The sequence below is a fragment of the Vitis vinifera genome, chromosome 1 (assembly GCF_030704535.1).
Source record: "Vitis vinifera cultivar Pinot Noir 40024 chromosome 1, ASM3070453v1".
Taxonomy (NCBI): Eukaryota; Viridiplantae; Streptophyta; class Magnoliopsida; order Vitales; family Vitaceae; genus Vitis; species Vitis vinifera.
In genome coordinates, this window is record NC_081805.1 from 1474283 (window position 1) to 1496886 (window position 22604).

At 34.5% G+C, this 22604-nt stretch overlaps 2 protein-coding genes across 3 annotated transcripts; both read left to right on the forward strand.

Moving 5' to 3' along the window:
• Window positions 1-363: 363 nt before the first annotated feature.
• Window positions 364-14374, forward strand: LOC100254202 (uncharacterized). 2 transcript variants are annotated; one of them, XM_002276969.4, is made up of 16 exons: window positions 364-658; window positions 807-851; window positions 1011-1051; window positions 1159-1240; window positions 1829-1873; window positions 7060-7116; window positions 7680-7739; window positions 7831-7958; window positions 8315-8582; window positions 8681-8747; window positions 9173-9243; window positions 9560-9649; window positions 10785-10893; window positions 12326-12417; window positions 12768-12873; window positions 13830-14374. In XM_002276969.4, the coding sequence occupies exons 1-16, from the start codon at window positions 539-541 to the stop codon at window positions 13916-13918; spliced, it is 1470 nt and encodes a 489-aa protein (XP_002277005.1). In that variant the 5' UTR covers window positions 364-538; the 3' UTR covers window positions 13919-14374. The 2 variants fall into 2 exon arrangements, with proteins under 2 accessions (XP_002277005.1, XP_059593622.1); XM_059737639.1 differs by having other exon boundaries at window positions 12768-14374.
• Window positions 14375-15063: 689 nt separating this feature from the next.
• LOC100249093 (exocyst complex component EXO84C) lies at window positions 15064-22146 on the forward strand. Its single transcript, XM_002277054.4, has 7 exons — window positions 15064-15406; window positions 16265-16359; window positions 17004-18048; window positions 19395-19904; window positions 20567-20755; window positions 21445-21581; window positions 21653-22146. Exons 1-7 carry the CDS (start codon window positions 15305-15307, stop codon window positions 21912-21914), a joined length of 2340 nt encoding a protein of 779 aa, XP_002277090.1. The 5' UTR covers window positions 15064-15304; the 3' UTR covers window positions 21915-22146.
• Window positions 22147-22604: the final 458 nt, after the last annotated feature.

Sequence of the window (22604 nt, forward strand, 5' to 3'; positions counted from 1 at the left end):
TTTATTAACTTAATTAATAATCAATAATATAATTATACTTAATTTAATTTATTCTTTATTATTTAATGGACAAGCATATTTGTTGAAGTTTGAAAACTAAAATAATAATCTTATTTAAACAAAATTTCCAACTCTTATAAAATTTAAAAAAATATATATATATATATATATATAATTTTATTTTAAAATGTATGAAATAAAAGTGAAAATTTCTATAAATATTGAAAAAAAAAAACTTAGTTTTGTAACCCATATTACAATTAGAAAATATAATTTTCCTAGCCGTTAGGTTTTTTTTATTAAGATTTTATATTGATGGGTGTCTTTTTATGGGGAGCGGTCTCGGTTGAGAAGACTCGGGTTGGGTAGATGGGTATCGGATCGAGTTGAAAAGAATTCGGGCCAACTCCAAAACCCTAACCCGGGTCCCAGCCTTGGTTCCTCTGGGGTGTTCCAGAAAGCAACCTTTGTTTATTTATTTTTCTTTTTGCTTGATTCCTTGATTGTTTCGTTGATTTTGGTCCAAAATTGAAGCAGAATGGAAAAATCAGGAGAGCAAATGGTGGATGTGAGGTCGGTGGTCGAAGCCATTTCGACTGATAATGAAGATGCACCTTTGTACCAGGTTGAGAGCCTCTGCATGCGCTGCACCCAAAACGTATGTGCTTTCTTTTTTCTCATTCTCTCTGTATATTATTTGTTTAGTTTCTTTTTTGGTATCAGTCTGTAAAAGTTGTGGATAAATGCTAAAGAAGATGACTTGTTTGCTAGTTTTTTCTGAAACCCAACTTGTTTATTGTTAACAGGGAACAACAAGGTTTTTGTTTACTGAAATTCCACACTTCAGAAAGGTGCGTCCCTCAATTTGCCTCCTTATGATTTTTTTTTTCTTTTATTTTCTGTACAAGGGTTTCTAAAAGAAGCGCACTTTTGGGCTTTTATGACTGTGTTTCTTTAAGCTGTGAAGTAAGTTTAGTTTTTATTCTCTGGTCCTGAAATTCTCTTTGCAGATATTGTTGTCAGCCTTTGAATGCCCACATTGTGGTGAGAGGTAAACTAAAATTTTCATTAAGGCTGTGAGGGTTTCAAATTATATAGATCAATTGAAATTTGGCCTTTTATAAGAGATTTAATCTATTGTTGTTGTTTTTCCCTCAGGAACAATGAAGTTCAGTTTGCTGGTGAATTACAACCCAGAGGGTGTTCTTACAGTCTGCATTTTTCAGCGGGTGATCAGAAGGTTGTGTCAGCTTGAATGAAATATCTATGAGATGTTATTCCACGGTTATGTTCATTTGTATAAAGATCTTTGAGATGTTTATGAGTGTCTATGCATTTATATGTAAATTAACTTGGTTCTCTCTCTCTTGCTCTCTCCCCTATCCCTGCCTTTCTTATTGTTAACCATCTTTGTTATTGTTGTCCTTCTTCACCCACTGTTGGAATCTTTAATTCACATTTGCTCATCTCTTCTCAATGACACTTAATCAATAAGCATTCCCTTATTTTATTGCCCCTCAGTGCTTTTTCTTTTGTGCAAGTAACTTTATTTGTTTCTAGTCTTTTACACAAGAAGCTCTTGAAAACTCATCTTTCTTTCATTGGTTCTGTTTAATTTTCATCATGGAGCAGACTTGCATTTTTCTTTTTATTGAGCTTTTTTTGCATAAGAGCTTGTTTTCCTCTACTCTAATGTGCATGTGAATTATTTTGAGTTTTTTTTTTTCTCTCTCTCTCTTTCTGTGGTGTATTTGTTTTTCATAGCTGGTGAAGAACAATATGTTTTATTTAGATATGAGTGTTAGACTAATGGGTTTCTGCAATACAGATGCTCAACCGACAGGTAGTGAAATCAGAATCTGCCACTATCAAGGTACTTTGTAGTTTTTCCTGCTTACTTTGAAAAATGAGTTCTCATGCTTTTTTAACAGTTATCATATGTTACAAGTTTTAAAACTTCTTTTCTTGTATTGGAATTTTAATTCCTGTTGTTTTTAGTTTCATATTAAATGAACTAACCAGCACTGGCATAGTGAGTTAGAATTTAGGATACTGATGAGAACGTAGGAGACCGTGCCTCCTTGAGAATCTGAAGGTGAGGTGATAAACTGACATATTCCAATGTTTACATGGATTCTGATCTTTCCTTCTTCCTTGCATCAGTACCCCTGGTAGATTGCCATTAATTGTAAGAGTACAAAACCATCAGAACCGAGTATTTTCTATTTATGTTTGATTGCTCCTGTGCTTCAGCAGTTTTCCTTTACATAAGGACTCATGGTTGCTAGGGTTTTTTCAATGACAAAGTAGGGGATAAATTTTTCCTTCTGAACATCACTAAACTTGGCTTGCTGGAGCAAAACCGTGACATGTACTAGATTGCAATCCAGATCCCAAATCTCTAGTATAATACCGTTTTATGGTTAGGCTCTATTGTACATGTTGATGAAATTTAGGCCTAATATTCCTTTTGACCAATGTTTTAAAAGGCCAAAGGTGGACTTGAGGTGTTTTGCCTAAATGAGGCAAGACATAAGCCTCAAGTTGGAACAAGGCATAAGCCTTAACTTAAACAAAAAGAAATAATAAAAGGAAACAGGAGTTTAAAAAATGAAAAGTACTATAAAATCACTTATCAAAACAAAAAAAAAACCTAATAAAATCATATGAAATTTGAATAATAGGAAATCATACAATTCATAATTATCAAATTAGTTGTTTGCCATTGTTAGTAATTTTTAATTTTGTTGACGAGAGACAAAAGTTTTGATGTAGTATCAATAGCCAATGAAATGGTGGATCAACAAAGATGGTCAGAAGAGGATGGTGCAGTTTTTAAGATTTATTTTGAAAAGACTTATGATCATGTGTTTTGAGGCTTTTTGGATCAAGCATTAGAAAGAAAGGGATTCAGTACTAGATGGAGGTCTTGGTTGAGGGGTTTCTTGTCTTTAACAAATTTTGGGGTAACTTGAGATTTTAGACAAGGAGAGATCCTTTTTCATTTTTTCCTTTACCATTGTAACTAATGTCTTAAGCAAGATAATGTTGAAAACAAATGAGAGTGGTACCTTGGAAGGTTTCCTAGTAGGATGGAGTAGAAGTAGAGTGTCACATTTGCAGTTTGTAGATGATACCATCTTTTCTTCAAGAGTTAGCATGGAAGATTTGTAAAACCTAAGCTAATCTTGATGGTTTTTAGGCATATTTCAGGACTTTAGATTAATTTAGATGAGCATTTTTTTCTAGTATCAATATGAGCTAGGATCGGATTACTAGATCGAGAAAATAAAAGGAATTTTCTTTGCTCAAGTTTTGAGGAGGGAAAAAAAGATCATCTCCTTAGTTGGAATCTAGTGTGCAAGCCTAACATGGAAAGGGGTTTAGGGTGGGAAGATTTCATTAGGGAATAGAATCCACTTAGAGAAGTGGGTTTGGAGGTTTTCTAGGGAAAATGTTGTTCTTTGGCATAAGATAATATTGAGTATGAATAGGACACGCTTCAATGGCTATGGTGCCAACGTTCTAGTTAGGTGGACACATCAATGCCCTTAGAAGGCGATTGCATAGGTTTTATAAGATTTCTCTAGACATACTCATTTTGTGGTGGGTGATGAGTCAAGGATTCGTTTTTGGTAAGACTTGTTTGGGGGGGGAATCAATTTCTATGCTCTCAATTTTCAAATCTTTCAAGAGTCATGATAGTTAGAAATACTTCTATTTCATTTATCCTTGGTATCTCTTTTCATTTTTCTTAGATCATTAACTTTTGTTGTAACCTTATTGATTTGAAAATAAAGAACAACCTTGAAAGATTTATGTCCTTTCTCTCTCAGGCACTTGTCACTATTTGTCCTTAACGTGAGAGTTTGGTCATTGTCTTTTTTAGGCTTATTTATAGTGCAATCTTGCCTTTTAGTTTGGTTCAATCTATAAACTCCTATTCATTTCTCTCTAGCTAAATTTATATGGAATTGTAAAAATCTCATCTAAGGTCAAGACCTTTGCATGATTAGTGGCTAATAGGGTGATACTAATGACTTGTTATAGGTGAGAAGATCTTACTAAGCCCTTTGTTCTGATTGTTTCATTGTATGTATGGAGAGTGGAGAATTAATTGATCATATTTTTTTTGGACTGTTTGATGACTTTGGGGCCATGGCGTAGGCTATTTAGACTAGCAAGGATAGATTGGGTTCCTCCTAGGAGCATAAGTGACATGATGACCATTTCATTTTAGGGTTTAGGGAGTATGGTTAGAGGCAAAATTCTATAGCAAGTTGCTTGCCTCACTCTGATTTAGATAAGTATGGTGGGAAAGAAATTCAAGGATTTTGTGGATAGGTGGAGAACTATAGAGTTGATATGGGAGGTAATTTATTTATATTCCTCCTTTTCGGCCTCAACAATTATTACTTTCAAAGGCAATCTTCTCAATGTTTTTTAGCTTAATTGGAATTTTGTGTGTCGATCAAAAGGGTTAAAATGACAAAGTGTGGAAGTGGAGCAAAAGCTTTGATTTCTTTTTGTAGATGTATTGATCTCTATAAAGAGTAGAGTCACTTTTTCTTTGTTTAGTGGCATGTGGTACTATATTGAAGTATGTCTTGTTTGTATGTTCTTTTGATTAGAGTGTGTTTATTTGGGAAGGATTCTTCATTCTTTACATTTACTTTTAAATCCTTATCAATTAATATTTTGTTTCTGATAAAAAAAAAAAAAAGTTTCTAATTTAGTTTCACTTTCTTTATTTTAAAATCCAACTCTCTCTCATGCCTTCATCAAATAATCTTAAGCACTACCGTTACTATCACTAGTAGGATCCTCTAAGGAATCATAATAATATCCAATTGCTTTTTTATCCTCCTCATCAATGTTGATGTCCACCTATTCTACTTCTTTATCGACCAATTGCACTGGTCTTTTTCCTTTATTTATCAATAATAAGATAATAATTATATATGTACTCAGCCATTATAGTGGTCAACAATTCCTTTATTTTTTTCTTCTCAATCATTTTTTTCTAGCTAACTAAGTTCTTACTTTGTAAAAGGCTTAACCTTAGTTATGGACCCAATAACAAAACTTGTAAATCTATGCCCACAGCACAAACCATTGAATATAGAGGTTTAAACCTCTTATAAAGTACATATCAAAAGCCCATAAAGGCCCTAAATCAATTAAAACCCTTTGCATATTTGAAGCTTAAGCCTTAATAGCCTTAGGGCTATACTTAAGGTTGTAAGTCACAATGAAGTGAGGCTTAAGCCTTGATGACCCTATATTGAGGCTACAACCCTCAAGGTTAATTTGCATATCGTTGACTTGAGGCAAGTCTTGGGGCATAATCCTCAATAGCTTTTTAAAACATTGCTTTTGACAAATTATATTGAAAAGGAGATAGGAAAAGGTCCATGTTCAAGGGAAGTATAGAAAAGAGAGCTTTTAACTAAAAGGTGGCTACTATTCCTCTTTTTAAACTAATGGACTAAAAATTGAAGATGGGAATTTTATAAATTGAAATTGGATTTTGGTTTCTTTCTTATTGATGCTTTGTATTTATTCAGGATAAGAGTTGGGAATTTTGAGAGTCCCATTGGTTGGAGGCTGTTTGCCAAGTACATGATAGTTCCATTTGCTGACTGTGAGATGTTGGGTAAAAGCAGATAAAATATATTTGAAGAATCGTTCGCAAATGACCAAAAGAAATAAAAGGAAAACCCAAAAGCAAGGCAAATAAGCATGAACATGAAAATGAAGGGACTGCTTAGCTTTAGTTTGGGGTTAAGAGCTTCATTACAGAATTTTGATCTCAGGTTTGTCCTATTTTTATGGACATTTTTTTGCATTGAAAGAATGCTTTCTCAGGATTGCTAACCCATTGTATAATTTTGTCAAGTCCTGTTGGATTTTTTGGGAAGACTTGTGGATGGGGAATCAACCTTTGGCTTTGCAATTTCCGAAACTTACCAGGTTTCATCAGTTTGAAATTCTTCTATTTCCATCTATCCTTGGACTTTCTCTTCTTCTTTCTTAGAATTTTAACTTTCAATGAAACCTCACTAGTTTTAGAGATAAAGGATCTCGAAAGACTCATGTCCATTCTCAATAGTATTAACCCACTACCATAATCCCTAGATGTGAGAGCTTGGTCTTTTGACCTTTTGGCTTATTTTTGGTCAAATCTTTTTTCCTATCTTTATCAAATCAATCTACTTCAGCTCTCGTCTCCTTCTAATCTCATTTGGAAATCAAAAGGCCCATCAAAGGTCAAGGCCTTTGCTTGGTTAGTAGCCAATTAATACCAATGATGTGCTTCAAGTAAGAAGACCTTTCAAAGCCCTTAGTCCAGATTGTTGCACTCTATGTATGAGCCATGGAGAATCGATAGATCACCTTTTTTTGGACTGTTCAATGACTATAGAGTTGTGGTATAAGTTTTTAAGACTGGCCAACTTGGTTTGGGTTCCTTTTAGAAGTGTATGTGACATATTAACCATTTCTTTTGGGGGTTGGGGAGCATGGATAGGGGCAAAGATCTATAGCACAATGCTTATCTTACTTGATTCAAATAGTATAGCGGGAAAGAAATGGAAGGATCTTTGCGGACATTGAAAATGTTATGGGGCATAGTCTATTTCTATTCATCATTTTGGGCATCTACTACTATAGCTTTCAAAGGCATTCCTCTCAACTTTATTAACTCGATTGAATTTCGATATGTAGTTCAAGAGTGTCAAAAGAGTAATGTTGAGATGTTTTAATGTCTCTTGATTCTTTTTTCTTTTCCTTTTGTTTTGTTCAGGTTTGTCATTAGGTAAGAATTTCTCATCCTTCTCAATGTTACTTTGTTAATGAAAATGCTTTTGTTTCTGATTAGAAAAAAAATGTTCATTCTTACAGGTGTTGTTCATGTGTTTTTAATCAAGATTGATTACCTGCTTCGCCTTTTATTCTACTACAATGAATTCAAAGTCATATTGCTAAGGAACTCCTTTAAATTTTAGTCATGAGTATGGTTCTTCATTTTCTCTCAGCCTTTTATGCATATATGTGCAGATTCCTGAATTGGATTTTGAGATCCCTCCAGAGGCTCAGTGTGGAAGTCTATCAACAGTATTTCTTTTGCACCCTACTCATAGTTCGATTTTTTTCTTCACTGGTTGAACTCTAACTAGCTGCCTTTTGTGGATGGATGCTCCCACTTCTGGCTGCTTTGGTTAATATTCTTTACTCATTCATCACCTGGATTTTATGCAGGGTTATTTCCCTATTGCACTTCTTGATTTTATTTTTTTTTCAATAATTGAACTGTAACTGACTTCTCAAGTAATAGATATAGTGCCAATGTGGTCTCTGAGTTCAAGAGTACCAGTATTAGTCTTTAAGAATGCTAGTACATCATGCTTGATTTACCAACACCTTGAGCAGCCATAAACCTCTCATAACTATTTCGACCATACAACTTGGTGATCCATATCTCTTGTATTTATTTTAATTGAAAGAAACTGCTTGATGAAATCAATTTAAAAGTACAAGAAGGATGAGCTAGAAATTCGTTATCTAACAATTGTTTTTATCTTCTAGATCACAGTTTCTGTGCTTCTTGCAGAATTATGTGTTTCTACAGATTTTTTGTCCTTTCTTTATGCTATCTTAAATCTGTTTCCAATTTTTAGGTGGAAGGAATATTGACAAAAGCCGTGGATGATTTACAGGCCCTTCAGGAAGAACGCAAGGTGCACTTCTAGATTTGAATGTATGTTTCTATTTGATATCAAATGTTTTCTTTCTCAGCACCTATATAATCTATCTTATATGGTTTCTCAGAAAGTGGATTCTCAGACTGCGGAAGCAATAGATCAGTTTTTGTTAAAATTGAAGCCTTGTGCAACAGGAGATTCATCTTTCACCTTCAACCTGGATGATCCTGCTGGCAACAGCTTCATTGAGAACCCGTAAGAGCATTTTTTTTTTTTTTTAATTGGAAGGGAAACTTTTGCCTTTTAACTTGTGCTGTCCCTTTTAGGTATATGGTTGAGATAGAGTGTTATTTAGTTTACTGAATACTTAAGCATTCCTCTAAAGCAGAAAATTCGACAAGAGCTTTAAGGTTTTCTCTCTTTTTTGTGATTCTCTTAGCTGAGAAAGACAAATCAACCTTCTCTTGCTTGCAGTGTTAATTACTTGTTATGTGTGTATAAGTTTCTCCTTCTTTTGTAAATATTGAAGTCATTTTCCTTCTTTCAAATTAATTTTTAACCTGATTTTGCTTGATTATAGTCTAAAGAGGATTTGATTAAATTGGAAATAGGTTTGCTCCATCTCCGGATCCATCATTAACTATCAAGTTCTACAAGCGAAGCCCTGAGCAACAAGCATCATTGGGCTACCTTGTTGACTCATCACAGTTGGGAGAGTCTTGTGATGAGGAGTCAATAAAAGAAGTAAAGAATACATCTGATCAAATGAAAAGAGAACCACATGGATCAATTGGAGCCGCAGCCGGCCATCGAGCTATTGCTCAGGTTAATAGTGCAGAGATTGCTGAAAATTTGTTTCGATATTCTACACCAGAAGAGGTATGACAGTTGTTTTCAGTTAACAAAGGTTACATGCTTTCTCCATTTCCTTATGACTTCATGTATTACACCTGTTGTGTTCTGTTTTTGTGTGACAGGTAATGACTTTCCCATCAACATGTGGAGCTTGTGCTGCAAGATGCGAGACCCGAATGTTTGTCACCAGTATACTTCTTAGCTTTTTTCCATCTCCCTTGAGATGTTGCAGCATGTCATGTTTAAACAGATTGACATGAATGGTTAAATTAGTTACCTTCTTTAACTTTCTTGATAGTTTGCAGAGGTTTGTTTTGATATTGAAAAAAAAAAAACTAGTTTCCTCCTCTTTTTTTGATCAAAATTAAGCTAGAATTCTTATCCCCTATTTGAGGGGGAAAAAAAACCTTGGCCAGTACTCTCTTTATTAATCATACATTTTTTTTAATCTTTTTTTTTTTTTTTTTTGTAGGAAACAACAATGAATTATATTGAAAAAGGATTTAAGAAGTACAAATCCATATTTTTAATCTTGTTAGCATGGAATTTAATGTGGCAAATAAGAAACTTTCTTTAATGCTGTCTCTAGTGATAACTAATCAACTTACTTGCAGACATTCCATATTTCCAAGAAGTAATTGTTATGGCTTCATCTTGTGATGGTTGTGGCTACCGAAATTCCGAGGTTTGTCATTTTGTGCTCATAGTAAACAAAATTATTTTATTAATTGAAAAGTGGAATTGCAAAATAGCAATCAGAAGGATGGGGTTTCTTCAAGAAAAAGAATCAAAAACCCAAAACCGATGAACCCTTCTATGACCTGAATCCTTCTTTGCTTCTATGTTTGTTAGAAGCTCAAAATCCCCCAATCTCATGATTGCCTAGCTAACAATATAAGAAGCCTGAAACCTATCCAAAAAAAAGACCCCTGAAATCCAAGCTTAGAGCCTAGCTCCCTACTCTATATCATATGCTTATAAATCTCTCCCTCTCTGTGCAGTTGAAGCCTGGTGGTCGAATTCCTGTTAAAGGAAAGAAAATTACTGTTTGTGTGAAGAATGTTAATGATCTAAGCCGTGATGTAATAAAGGTTTGTTATTATTCTTTTAAAACTTCTTGTATGTGCAATGCAATCAAAACCTGCCTTTGTTCACTTGTTTTTCACCTGGCGTTGGTCTGCAATAGTGACCTCATATTATAATTTTGTTCTAATTTCTTTTCTATTTTCCTTTTTTAAACCTTGCATGCAGCAGTGGCTTGTGAGAATATACCAATTTTATTAATTTACATCCTATAAGCAATTTTAATTTGGTTCGTCCAGTGGGAGGGAAATTTCAATAGTAGTTAATAAATTTTCAGTCTAACACTATCATAATGCATGTACTCTTGTTGCATCCTTTGTTTTCCTCCTGTGTACTTGGGGTGCACCCTCTGCTCTTTGCTTGACATCTTTTATGTGTATTCTAGTTTACCTATAAAAGAAATGCATGTACTTTTGTCCTGTATTGAATGATAAAAAGCTAGAGGTAGTTGGTTTTGAAGCAGAGACCTCTCCGAAAACAAGTGAAAACAACTAAAATATGTTCTCGGAAAATATTTTAAGCTTTGTTTGGGAAGTGTTTTCAAAAATAGTTCTGAAAACAGTTTTTGAAAATTATTCTCTAAAGTTTTGTAGAACAAAAGTATGTTTGGAAACTTGAAATATTCTTTACTTGTTTTCTATGTTTTTAAATATGCTTAAAGCCTTAAAAATAACTTTTATGTATAGTACTTTATTTTTAATCATTCTCCTTATTTGTATAATTATTTTTTAAAATAGCTTTCAAAGAACCAGTGAAAACAATTGAAAGCAACTAAAAGATGTTATCAGGAAACACTATTTTTTTATTTTTAAAAAACTGAAATTTATTTTCTTTTTTTGATTGCTAAAGGTGTTTTTCTATTTTATTATTCTGAAGAACACAAAATTGTTTTCAAAAATAGTTGCCAAACAAGGCCTTATTTTATGTTTTTAAGAGTGGAACACTGTTCCCTATTTCCAGATTGTCAAACATGTTTTTCTGTTTTTTTGTTCTTAAAAAAAGAAAACTATTTTTTTAGAACAGTTAACAAACAGACCCATATTCTTTGGTTTCTCTCTTTTATGGTTGTTCAGTACTCACATAACTTATACTATTCATGAGGCATTGTAGCATTATCTGACAGTAGCCATGTGGACATATCAGTCAGATACTGCAGGTGTGAGTGTCCCAGAGCTTGACTTGGAGCTGGCTAGTGGCACTTTGGGTGGAGTTGTTACAACTGTTGAAGGCTTGATTACAAAAATTTGTGAAAGTGAGTGTTTTTTCACTTTTGCATTCCATTTTGATTCCTTTTTTCATATGCTAAACATGAAAATTTCCTTTGCCACACTCTCAAATACGTTGTTGTTTAAGGCTCAAGGCACATTGTGACGTGAGGGTCTTGAGTCTGAGGCATGCACCTGGTTGAAAGAACTCCTGGTTGAGAAATATAGAACTAGTGTGCTTTAGACAAAACGCACACAGAAAGCAAAAACAGCCATGGTGTTGAATTAGCGAAATTTTTTATAAAATTACATTCATGGAGTTTCTGAAGAACAGCAGAATAGTTTTTGCAGTTTGAACAGGAAATAGATTTTCTTTTTCTTTTTTCCTTTTTAACAAAAGAAGGAAGTTGCCATGGTTATGGCATGGCTGTATATATGGGCTTGGAACCCAATCGTTCATGGGTATGAAAACAGAGCAAAAGAAGACCTAGAGAGGGTACCTTAACTGCTGGTGTTGTTCAGTGATAGAAGAATTTATTAAGGGGCAGCTTTATGTGACAGTGAACTATCTTTCCTAGTGGTTTCTTGTGTTTTATAGACTCCAACAAAAGCAAGTTCAAGAGAGGCAAAACCTTTTTTTTTTTATAAGTAAATGCAATTGTATTAAGAAAGCCAAAAAAATACACCTAAAAGTATGTATGATGTATATAAGGCTAAAAGGCTAAAAAAGAGAAGGAATTCTAAATTCACATAGTTGTGCGTCCTTGGTTGAAAGGTCATTCTTCCTCTTCCCATGTCATTAGGTTCACCTGATTTTAGGCTTTAATTTAGGCTGTATGGCTCCTTATCATGGATTAAGGTCCATTGGATCATGACTGAAAAAGGAAAAATGGATAATGTCTTGTGGAACTGACTAATTTCCATTAAGTAGCTATTTCTTTTAAATGTTTGATGAGATAGTCCAACCGATTGGTATGACTGCTTAAGAATGTAATCTGTACATGTTGTAGTTCATTTTATAAATTTTCTTATATGTGCATTTGTGTTCTTTTGTAATATTGTGCATTTTTTTTTATGTGCATTAGTGTTTTTTTTTTTTTTTTTGTAATATTGTGCATTTTTTTGTAATAAATAAATTTTATTTCATGTGTATGCTCAATGATTAATTATACAAAAGATTTTATGAAGTATTATTATTGTTAAAGTTGAAGAATTTTTAATGTTCCACTGTTGAACCAGGTTGGTTCCTCAAAAGAATTTTTAATTATTAGAGGCTATTAATTTATGAGATATTGATTGTTGATAGTCCTTTGCACATCAAACATATTCCTGGACATGCAGTGGTGCACACAACACAATTCTGTATTTAGTTTATTCTATTTTAAAATTGGGTCATGTAAGTGGATTTTATCGTCTTGACATATTATACAAACACAAAGAAAAACGATCAATCATAACCTTTTTGATTTACTTGTGTAGACCTTGAGAGAGTACACGGATTTACTTTTGGGGACAGTCTCGATGATTCTAAAAGAAGCAAATGGCAAGATTTCAGAATGAGGCTAAGCAAGGTACTGTTTGACAATAGCCCCAATTTGAAAATCAGCGTGCGGGCACATTGTTTATCAAGTTCTGTGAGAACCTTCCGGTTCAAACAATTATTTTGTGTGTTTTTCTAATTTGATTTCCATTGCTTTTGGGGATCTGAAAATTTTTTATAAGATATACTTTGTCATTGTTTAAACTATTGATGATTGAAATGGAGGACTTGGAAACCATTTATTGATAAATGGAGGTGGTTTTTTCCCCCCCTTGTCTCCCCTTGATGCAAGTTTAATGAGGTTTTAGGTTTTAACAAATGGAGGTTATTTTGTTTCATAAATCTTCATTTTCTCATGATGCAAGTTCTAATGTTATGCAGCTTCTGAGTCTGGAAGAGCCTTGGACTTTAATCATTGATGACGCACTAGCAAATTCTTTTGTTGCACCAACCACTGATGATATCAAAGATGACCATCAGTTAACGTGTAAGTTCTCTTCCTGCCAGTCTGAGGCAAGTTTGATTTTGAAATGTACTTCATTTTTAATGAAAAGACTGATAATTTTTAAACCATTGAGGTATCTAGGGGTGGGTAAAGCTGTGCTCCGAATAAGGAATTATTTTATTTTATTTGTTTATTTCAGGTTTTTGCACCACTGTCCAAACAAAGGCCATTCGTAGATGGCTTTTGCATTCATGATACAGTGATTGCAAAAATTTGAAATATAAATAAGAAAGGGCAGGCACTCTGGAGGGTCAGAATGCTCCTTCATTCATGTTAGATTCCACTGCTTCACCACCCCTCCAGAGTTGGGCATTTCTAGTTATCTTGGCCATCCATTCAACTGGATGCCTGCTTTAGGCATGTTCTAAAATTTTCTGACATTTTCTTCTGTACACTACCTCTTAGGGCAAAGAATTCCAGCAAGTTTGGAATTTAAGTTACTTGGATGCTTTTCTTGCTTTCAAAAGTCAGAATTGTAATGAGGTGCTTGGTGTTAATTTGTTTTCTTGCTTCTATACTTGATTGATCCTAAATAATCTTGTAGAATGGGTAGGGTACAACTGTGATCTGTTGGATTATAACAAAGATAGATGTCAGTAAACATGGAAGGCCAGAATATACACATTAAGAACGCCTTGAAAGATGTTTTACTTTGAACCATGTGACGAAAACATATTCAGTTTTCAGACACTTGCATCAATTATGATCCAGAAATTCATATAAATCATTTTAGCATCGAATCATTTAGCATATAAAACTTAAGAATTAGGGTCATCCACTTGGTCACTCAGTTCCTTCACCATTTGGCTATTTTCGTACCCAGTTTCTCCCACCAGTTCTGCATTAGATTGCCTCTATTAAAACATCATTCACTCTAGTATCCAGTTATTACTATTTTTTCTTTTGTTGTGATAATACTGTATTGTCACCATCTCCAGTTGAGGAATACGAGAGGTCATGGGAGCAGAATGAGGAGCTGGGTCTTAATGATATGGACACTTCTTCAGCAGATGCCGCATACAACTGATGGGTATTGAGTGTTATAGGAGAAGACAAATGGCTAATCTCTTCCTTTGTTGTGATGATACTGTATTGTCACCATCTCCAGTTGAGGAATACGAGAGGTCGTGGGAGCAGAATGAGGAGCTGGGTCTTAACGATATGGACACTTCTTCAGCAGATGCCGGATACAACTGATGGGTACTGAGTGTAATAGGAGAAGACAAATGGCTAATCTCTTTTTCTTTTTCTTTTTCTTCTGGAAGGGAAATGTATCTTCTAGTTTAACCCCATGCAGCATTTCAAATTGTTTGTGTTATGGTTTTGATTTCAAAAAGTAAAATCTTAGCAATCAATGTACTATTAATCTTATCACATCATCTGGTGTTGGATATGACTGGAAAAAATTGCCATCTGCTCAGTAGATTTCAGGACACTGTATAATGGACTAGTTGGAAGAATCACATTGATTATTTTTCTTAAATTCTATAATGCTTTTTACTTATAATTTTAGATCCCATTTGGGTTGGATTATGAGAGACTGAAATTTAATGAAGTCATTATTTTTGGACACCATTTGGATTGGATTGAGGATGTGATTATGTAATTTTACAAAAGTCAAATAATGTTAGCTTCTTTTCAGCTTATTGGGGAAGTTAACTCTCAATATTTTCTCTTTGAAGAGGGTATTAATTTGCTTCTGCATGTCCTTAAAGCACAAATAAGAAACTATTTACTAAGCATATGGGAGGTTCTTAAGGGTTGGTTTGATACAATTTGTGGAAACAGTTTTTAAAATTAAAATTTTGAGGATATTTCTTAAATTTGTTCTAAAGTCTGTCATATTTTTAAATATTTTCTCAAAAATTAAATTATTTTTTTAAGTTATTAAATTATATAAAGTCTTTAAATTATTTTAGTAAAATAATTTTTAGTTTTATATTATAATATTAGATTATTTTATTAAATATAATTAATGTAATAATTTAAACTAAATCATTATATCACTAAAAATGTTGTATAAAATATTATTTAATTACATAAAAAAATAATATCTAGCGATAATACTTATTAATTTGGCTAGACTCTCTGGAATGTGCTGTATTTTTTAAAATTTTAAAATATACAAAAAAATATTATTTATACATATTTTTATTTTATTTTTCCTGATACTTTTGCTTATGGCAAATGGGAAACAGCTTAAATATTAAAGAGGTGGGCAGGGGAGAAGGGAGGATGATTGGATCAATTGATTTGAGAAAAGTGTTAACTGTAAGTACAATCAGATTTCAAAATTTGATGGTCTGACAATAAGTAGAGAGAGAGAGAGAGAGAGTTGAGAACTTAAAGAGTCAACAGAAGTATAACTCAAGAACAAGTGACGGCACAGGTGAAACAGAACATAGAGAGAGAGATGGAGAGCAGTGAAGAAGAAGACGATTTGGACTACCCAATCAATGATGGCATCACTCCCCAATCCAAGATTGACTCCATCTATCAGTCCAATACCGAAAAGGTATTCCCTTTTCCCCATGTCTGGTTCAGGAGAAAATCGCTAGGAAAATGGGAGAAATTTTTGACCCACTTTTCAATCCCACTTCCATAGGGTCCTCCCTTTTCCGGCCCGTCTTTGTTTGCGGAGAAAGTGGGGGGACAACAAGGAAAAGCATTTGAAAAAAAAACAAAAAATCCTCTCTTTTCTCCGCAATCGAAAGTGTTTTCCCCAAAATTTCTTGGTCTTGGAGTGTGAAATACCTAAGTGCTCTGTTTAAAGTTCGGTAAATGGAACATTTTTCTGTTTTCCTATCTGGGTTTCGTTGTTCCTGCATTTATCTGCGTATCTTTAATGGGCTGTCTTTGTAAGAGTTTGCACCACTTTGAGTTCAATCTATGTGAGGGATTTGTTTATGGCCCTATGGGTGGCATTGTTGGAAATGATAGAAACGTAGAACTCACTTCAATAATGGAAAAGGGGATACAATCAAGGAGGAAAACAAAGGTCCCTTACAGTACTTAGAGTATGTTGCTTGATTTTTCTACAAAGAGAAAAATCCTAACCTCATTTGCCCATCTAAATTCCACATTCTTTATTCTTGCTATAGCAGCAACCTCCGTAATAGATAGACATATCTCCATGAGCTCGGCTTTGAGGTCAGTAATGTTAGCTAAAATCTTCAACAAGCAATCAAAGATTGGCCTTGATAACTTGTCAATCTCCTTGGTTAAAGCACACCTGCATCACCCCGGCATATCATAATTTTGTTTACTTTTATGCCCTTCCAGGAATTGTTGTAACAGTTTTTAATTATGTTTTGTTGTGTTATGGGAGATAGTTACATTTCCATTTATTATAAATAAAATTTTGTTTGTGTAGGGAATCAGAAAGCTTTGTTGTGAGCTCTTAGTTTTGAAGGATGCGGTGGAAAACTTACGTGGGAATATGCGTACTAAGTACTTGGCTTTCCTGAGGTAACAAAATGCATAGTTTTTATGTTCATGCTGAATTATATGAAACGGTTTTAGTGAGTATTAGATGATTTCCCTTTTTCTTCTTGGGCAACATCATGGAATAGCACTTGTTGCTTGTACCTTATCAAACCAAGGGACATTAATTTCTTGTTTGATATCTTCTAGCAATTTCACCTGTTAAAAATTTAACTAAGTTCTCACCTTTGCCTTTCTTGCTATTCCTTGAAATTATATAGCAGCAATTTGAAAGAAGATAGAAATTATCTAGCAGTCATTAGAAGTCATAACTTCCTTGAAGCTGCTTCTACCCTGGATAGGAGACTTCCAGTATGAGATATCTTTTGAGGAATTGAATACTTACATTCCATATTGGCCCAGGCCTGAGCTCAAATTCATTTGCTTGTGCGAGAAAAAAATGCATGTCTTGATCAATGAGACTTATCTATGATTTATAACTTGTCATTGCAGCTCTACATTTCCAATTATTAATGAATTTTCAAACTTTTTCCCTCCCAATGCTATGCTTATAATTGCCTTTTGCTTCTTTAATTCCAGTTATAGATCACTTGAATTTCAGTTATTTGGTTCATTAATTAATGATTCTGATCCATATGTCTATACTATTGATTATATTATAATGGTAGGATATCTGATGAAGTTGTTGAAATGGAGCATGAGTTAATTGAGCTGCAAAAGCATATTTCTGCACAAGGGATTCTTGTGCAGGATTTGATGAGTGGTGTGTGCCGTGAATTGGAAGAGTGGAACAAAGCTAATGGTGATATTCATGAAGCTCAACAAGATCCTCAAATTGGTGAACTTCAAGATCCTTTTCCAAATAACATAGTTGATGCCAAGACAATATTCTTGGAGAAAATTGATGTTCTCTTGGCTGAACATAAAGTGGAAGAAGCAATAGAGGCTTTAGATGCGGAAGAGAGAAATTCTCCAGACTTGAAAAGCTCGGGAGATACTTCACCTACTGAAGCATCTTCTTACAGGTCTGCTTTCTTGAAAAGAAAGGCAATGCTTGAGGATCAGCTAGTTGAGATCACTGAACAACCTTTAGTTGGTACCCTGGAACTGAAGAAGGCTCTATCTGGTTTGATAAAACTGGGAAAAGGTCCTTTGGCACATCAGCTACTTCTAAAATCATATGGTTCACGCCTCCAAAAGAGCATTGAGGCTTTTCTTCCTGCATGTTCTAGCTGCCCCAAAACATATTCAGCCACCTTATCTAAGCTTGTATTTTCTCTGATCTCATTGACAACAAAAGAATCAGGTTCAATATTTGGTGATGATCCCGCTTATACCAACAGAATTGTTCAGTGGGCAGAGTGGGAAATTGAATCTTTTGTACGACTAGTGAAGGAGAATGCACCCCCTTCAGAGTCCATTTCTGCTCTACGTGCAGCTAGCATTTGCATTCAGGCTAGTCTGAGCCACTGCTCACTGTTGGAATCACAAGGCCTGAAACTCTCAAAGTTGCTTATGGTGCTCTTGCGGCCATATATTGAAGAAGTTTTGGAGTTAAATTTTAGACGGGCTAGAAGAGTGATTCTTGACTTGGATGCAATTGATGAAAGCTTCCCATTGTCACCCTGCTTTGCATCTCCATTGTCTGCTTTTGCAACATCATCAGATACCATGCTCATTGACAGCGGAATCAGGTTTATGTACAATGTCAATGTAAGCTAATCTTTTCTTTATGATTTAGCTATCACTAAACAGTAAATTTGAATCTCAATAGTGAAACCACCATAAGCACCTTATCTTTTGAGACATGGTTTTCAAATGAAAAATCAAGATATAGTGTTTGATGGGCCCCAAATAAGTGATTTCACTGGAAGCATTAGCATACTGGATGACTTAAGACCATTTGATTTAATTTTGTTACTCCAAGCATGCATTTTTTTTAATCTATGAAAGATGTGTCAATTTTTTTTTTTGGGGCAAATTCAAACTCATTGAATCATTTTGTAAGGATTCTTTGTGTTGACAATATCTTAACTGAAATGTAAAGCTAGCAACATGACATGGATTACAGGACTTGGCTCAGGTTAGAATATGCTCATCACAGACCTGCATTTTCAAATTGTATCAAATCGGCTAGAAATTTTTTAAAATATTTTGAAATTAAAGCTTTAGTTTCAAAATTATAGAAGATAGCAATATAATATTAATTATTTATTTAAACAATTTAAAATTAATCGGTTATAATTAACTAATTCTATTGAAGTTTGGGTGGTTGGAAAAGCCAAGTCTGGACCTAACCTGTGTAAATTTGGATTGGTCTTGGGTTGAACCCAAAAAGATTCCATTGGGTTCATAAAATACCAACCTGTTCTTGTTAATTTTAGGCAGATTGGTGGCTCTAGTTGGAAATTGCTATGCTAGTAAAATTTGTCTTGCACTCTCACTAGTATGTATGTACCTATATGGACCTGCTACCCATCCATAAACAAAAAAGTACACTTGTACACAGGCAAACACACAGATATATAGGTACCTAGATATGCATACATGGATGTGTGTGTGCGCACACACACACACACACACACACTCTCATGCAAATGTGCTCTCCTATGTGGATATGATTATTTTGAATATATGGAAGTATGTTTTGAATCTAAGATTGCCAGTTAAGTCATATTGGTGCACAAGAACCCATGCCACTTGTGCTGGGCTGGAAAGTTCTATGATTTAAGCTTCAAGCAGTCGATAGAGTACAAAATGATTGCATATGCTTAGATATATATATGACCCCATATTTATGTACATACATGTTAACATGTATATGTTATGTGATTGTAAATGTGTTTGTATGTGCATACATAAATACTTTAAATGCATAAAGATAATGGTAATATTTGACACAAAAATTTGCACATACGATGACAGGGAACGCTCTAAATTCTTGCTAAGCAGTGTTTTATAGTAGACTACTGGTCGACTGCTAGTTAAGTAGTTCATCGCTACCAATGATCAATTGATTCAATTCATTGTAAAATCTTGAAGTTCAATATTCTCTGCAGGAAATAGTGGAACAGCTAACCCCACTCACCATTTTGCACTTTGGAGGAAGCATATTAACTAGAATTTCACAGCTGTTTGCTAAATACGTGGGTGTTCTAATTAAAGCCTTACCTGGCCCCTCTGAAGATGATAATCTTACAGAGCTGAAAGAGGACATACCCTTCAGGGCTGAAACAGATGCACAACAGCTTGCACTTTTGGGAATAGCATTTACTGTGGCAGAGCTATTACCGATGGCTATATGGAGAACACAGAATGAATGCAAGGAACCAGGTAGTGGACCCACTGAAAACATTGTGCATACTGCAAGTGCCATGGAATCTAAGGAATGGAGGCGCCATATTCAGCATTCATTGGATGAGCTTAGAGATCACTTCTGTCGACAATATGTTTTGAATTTTATCTATTCAAGGGAAGGGAAAACACAATTGAATGCACAAATTTATTTAAATGGGAAAGGAGATGACCTGAGTTGGGACTCTGGCCCACTGCCTTCACTGCCTTTCCAGGTTGTCCCTTTTCTGTAATTGCTGAAGTGTTATTCTGGGGTCTGTAGATGCCATATTTGGATGTGTTCTCATTTATTAATCTTGTTTCTGTTTAATCCTTATTGTTATTTTCATTTAAGGGCTCTTCGTTTTTTAAAGGAATCATCTTATTATCAAGAAAATACTCCTTTAATTTTAGGATATATTCCCTGTATTATATATGTGACATTTTCATACATCTCCATTATTTCTTTTAATGAATATAATGTTATGTAATATTTGTTTATGTCAGCATATAGTTGTGTGAATATGGTGATTTGTTGGGCTGCTTGGAGCTAGTGTGTTGGCTTATTGCATATAAGATATTGCATAATATGCATTTTAATGTGTTCTTTCATTCTAGTGTAGACTCGTAGAAAAAATGCTGCTTGATACTGGATTTCACTTAAACTTGTTTTTCACTTAAAATATACATTGCAACATATTTTGTGAAGGTCCATGCTCACAGATTTTGTTTTATTTTGGAGGCATGATTTCCTTTTTCAAGCCCAGGGATACTGGCATCTGATCCTATCTATATGATTGTTGCCAGGTTTCCTGTGTTCTGCCGAGCAGCATCAATATAGTTTCTTATGAATTTTCTTTTCAGGTACTCATAATGAGATTCTGTGCTATGACTGCAGATGTTATTTGTGAAGCTGCAGCAGTTAGCAACTGTGGCTGGAGATGTATTACTTGGAAAGGAGAAAATACAGAAAATTTTGCTTGCCAGGCTAACAGAGACAGTGGTAATATGGTTGTCTGATGAACAGGAATTCTGGGGTGTATTTGAGGATGAGTCAGCTCCCCTTCGGCCAATCGGGTTGCGGCAGGTAATTGTACCCTTCTAGGCCTTTCTTAAAATCCTTCTTTATGATATGAAACTCTGGAACATCTGATGTCTGTGTTGGTTATCCATTCTTTTACGCCCTATACATAGTTTTCCTTCTTTCATTTGTTTAATATCAGTCAAAAACTCGATTATCTTTCCCTCTACCAGGGAAGGTTGTGATAATACAGACTCTTGATGGATCTCATGGGGGATGTTTAGGATCAATTATTGGACTATATAGAGAATTACAAGATTTTAAGAAATGAATATATATATATATATATATATATTGTTGATTATTTAACTGGGGCACTTGTAAAACTAGCCAAAATTTTACAGTATCTTTCTTTTTTTCATTTTACACTTGACCCATCCATGTCAATGATTAACCAAAATGTCAGAATCAAACTATTTCTATTTTAAAAAAGGAATACACCTATTACGAAAAAATTATAACAACAGGTGTCATACTATTAATATATATATGATAATCATATATACCGTCTTTATGGAATTCTTTCTTCCAAGTTTTGCAGTTGTGACCATATTTTTTCTTCTAGGATTTCACAATGGTGTCTATATCTTAGTAAAAGCATCCTGATTAGCACAAGTGGTATGTTACATTTGTTTAGGATCTTCATCTTGTTGCATATGTTAAAATGGTCATCCTGCTGTTGGTTGTCTTGGCAGTTGATTCTTGATATGCACTTCACCGTTGAAATTGCACGTTTTGCTGGTTACTCATCACGACATGTGCACCAGATTGCAGCAGCCATAATTGCTCGTGCCATTAGGACCTTCTCTGCTAGAGGCATAGACCCACAAAGGTACCACCCCTTCATTTTCTGAAAGTTCTTACATTCTCACCTGCAACTAAAACTGTTATGTTTCTCCTCAGTGCACTCCCTGAGGATGAATGGTTTGTGGAAACTGCCAAAGGAGCAATACACAAGCTTATGTCAGACGCTTCAGACACTGATGATGAACACATCATTGATGAACACCTCATTGACGAACACATGATTATGCATGATGAGATGGCCTCTGATTCTGATGACAGTCCGTCTTCCCTTTCATCAGTAGAAAGTTCCGAGTCGTTTGCTTCTGCAAACATGGGTGACTTAGAAAGCCCCACTGACTTGACTGATCCTGAGAACTGAAACTCTACAGCTAAATTCATCTTTTCAGGACTCAAGTTTCTTCAGATGCTCATTCATTTAGCATTGTAGGAAGTTTATTTACAGATTTTGTAGTTAGAGATGAGGTAGTAGATCATATTTAAATGTAAACTGTTGTATAAGAGCAAGTCTAGGCAGCTGTTGTGGATCTTTCTTGTGATCATAAATTTGTCTTTGGATAGAAGTAGAAGTTCCATCTTCTCTTTTCCTTTCACTCCCATCTCGATCTTTCCTATATGACAGTATTTTCAGCATTCACTCTGGTCCTCTGTTATCCCTTCCACAGTTTCAATCTAACTCATGGGGTTTTGGCCTTTCTAGGTAGAATAGCTAGTTTTGTAAGGATTTTAATTAGAAAATGCTGAACGTTTAATGAGCTCTAGACATGCAGTATCAATAAGCCCTCTAGGGGGTAACTCAGTGATAGTGTGCTTTGACTACAGTTCTGAGTTTGAGCTTCCCTGGTATTTAGGTGATCCAGGTTAAAGGGGTAGGTTTTTTGTTTATTTAGGGTCGATCTATATACATCAGAAAATGTTATGGTGCCGTAGTGGTACCTATTGAAGTCTAGATTTAGATCGTTAGATATGTATATTGAGATCTAGGTTGTTTAATGAGAATAAAATTAAATGAGACCAAGATATAAAGGTACAAACAAATATAATTAGGGTA

Coding starts and splice junctions, on each gene's coding strand:
- LOC100254202 (XM_059737639.1), top strand. CDS start 539: ATGGAAAAATCAGGAGAGCAAATGGTGGATGTGAGGTCGGTGGTCGAA. Junction 1,052..1,158: donor TGCCCACATTGTGGTGAGAG/GTAAACTAAAAT, acceptor TTTTTCCCTCAG/GAACAATGAAGTTCAGTTTG. Junction 8,748..9,172: donor GACCCGAATGTTTGTCACCA/GTATACTTCTTA, acceptor ACTTACTTGCAG/ACATTCCATATTTCCAAGAA.
- LOC100249093 (XM_002277054.4), top strand. CDS start 15,305: ATGGAGAGCAGTGAAGAAGAAGACGATTTGGACTACCCAATCAATGAT. Junction 18,049..19,394: donor GGTTTATGTACAATGTCAAT/GTAAGCTAATCT, acceptor TATTCTCTGCAG/GAAATAGTGGAACAGCTAAC. Junction 20,756..21,444: donor GGCCAATCGGGTTGCGGCAG/GTAATTGTACCC, acceptor TTGTCTTGGCAG/TTGATTCTTGATATGCACTT.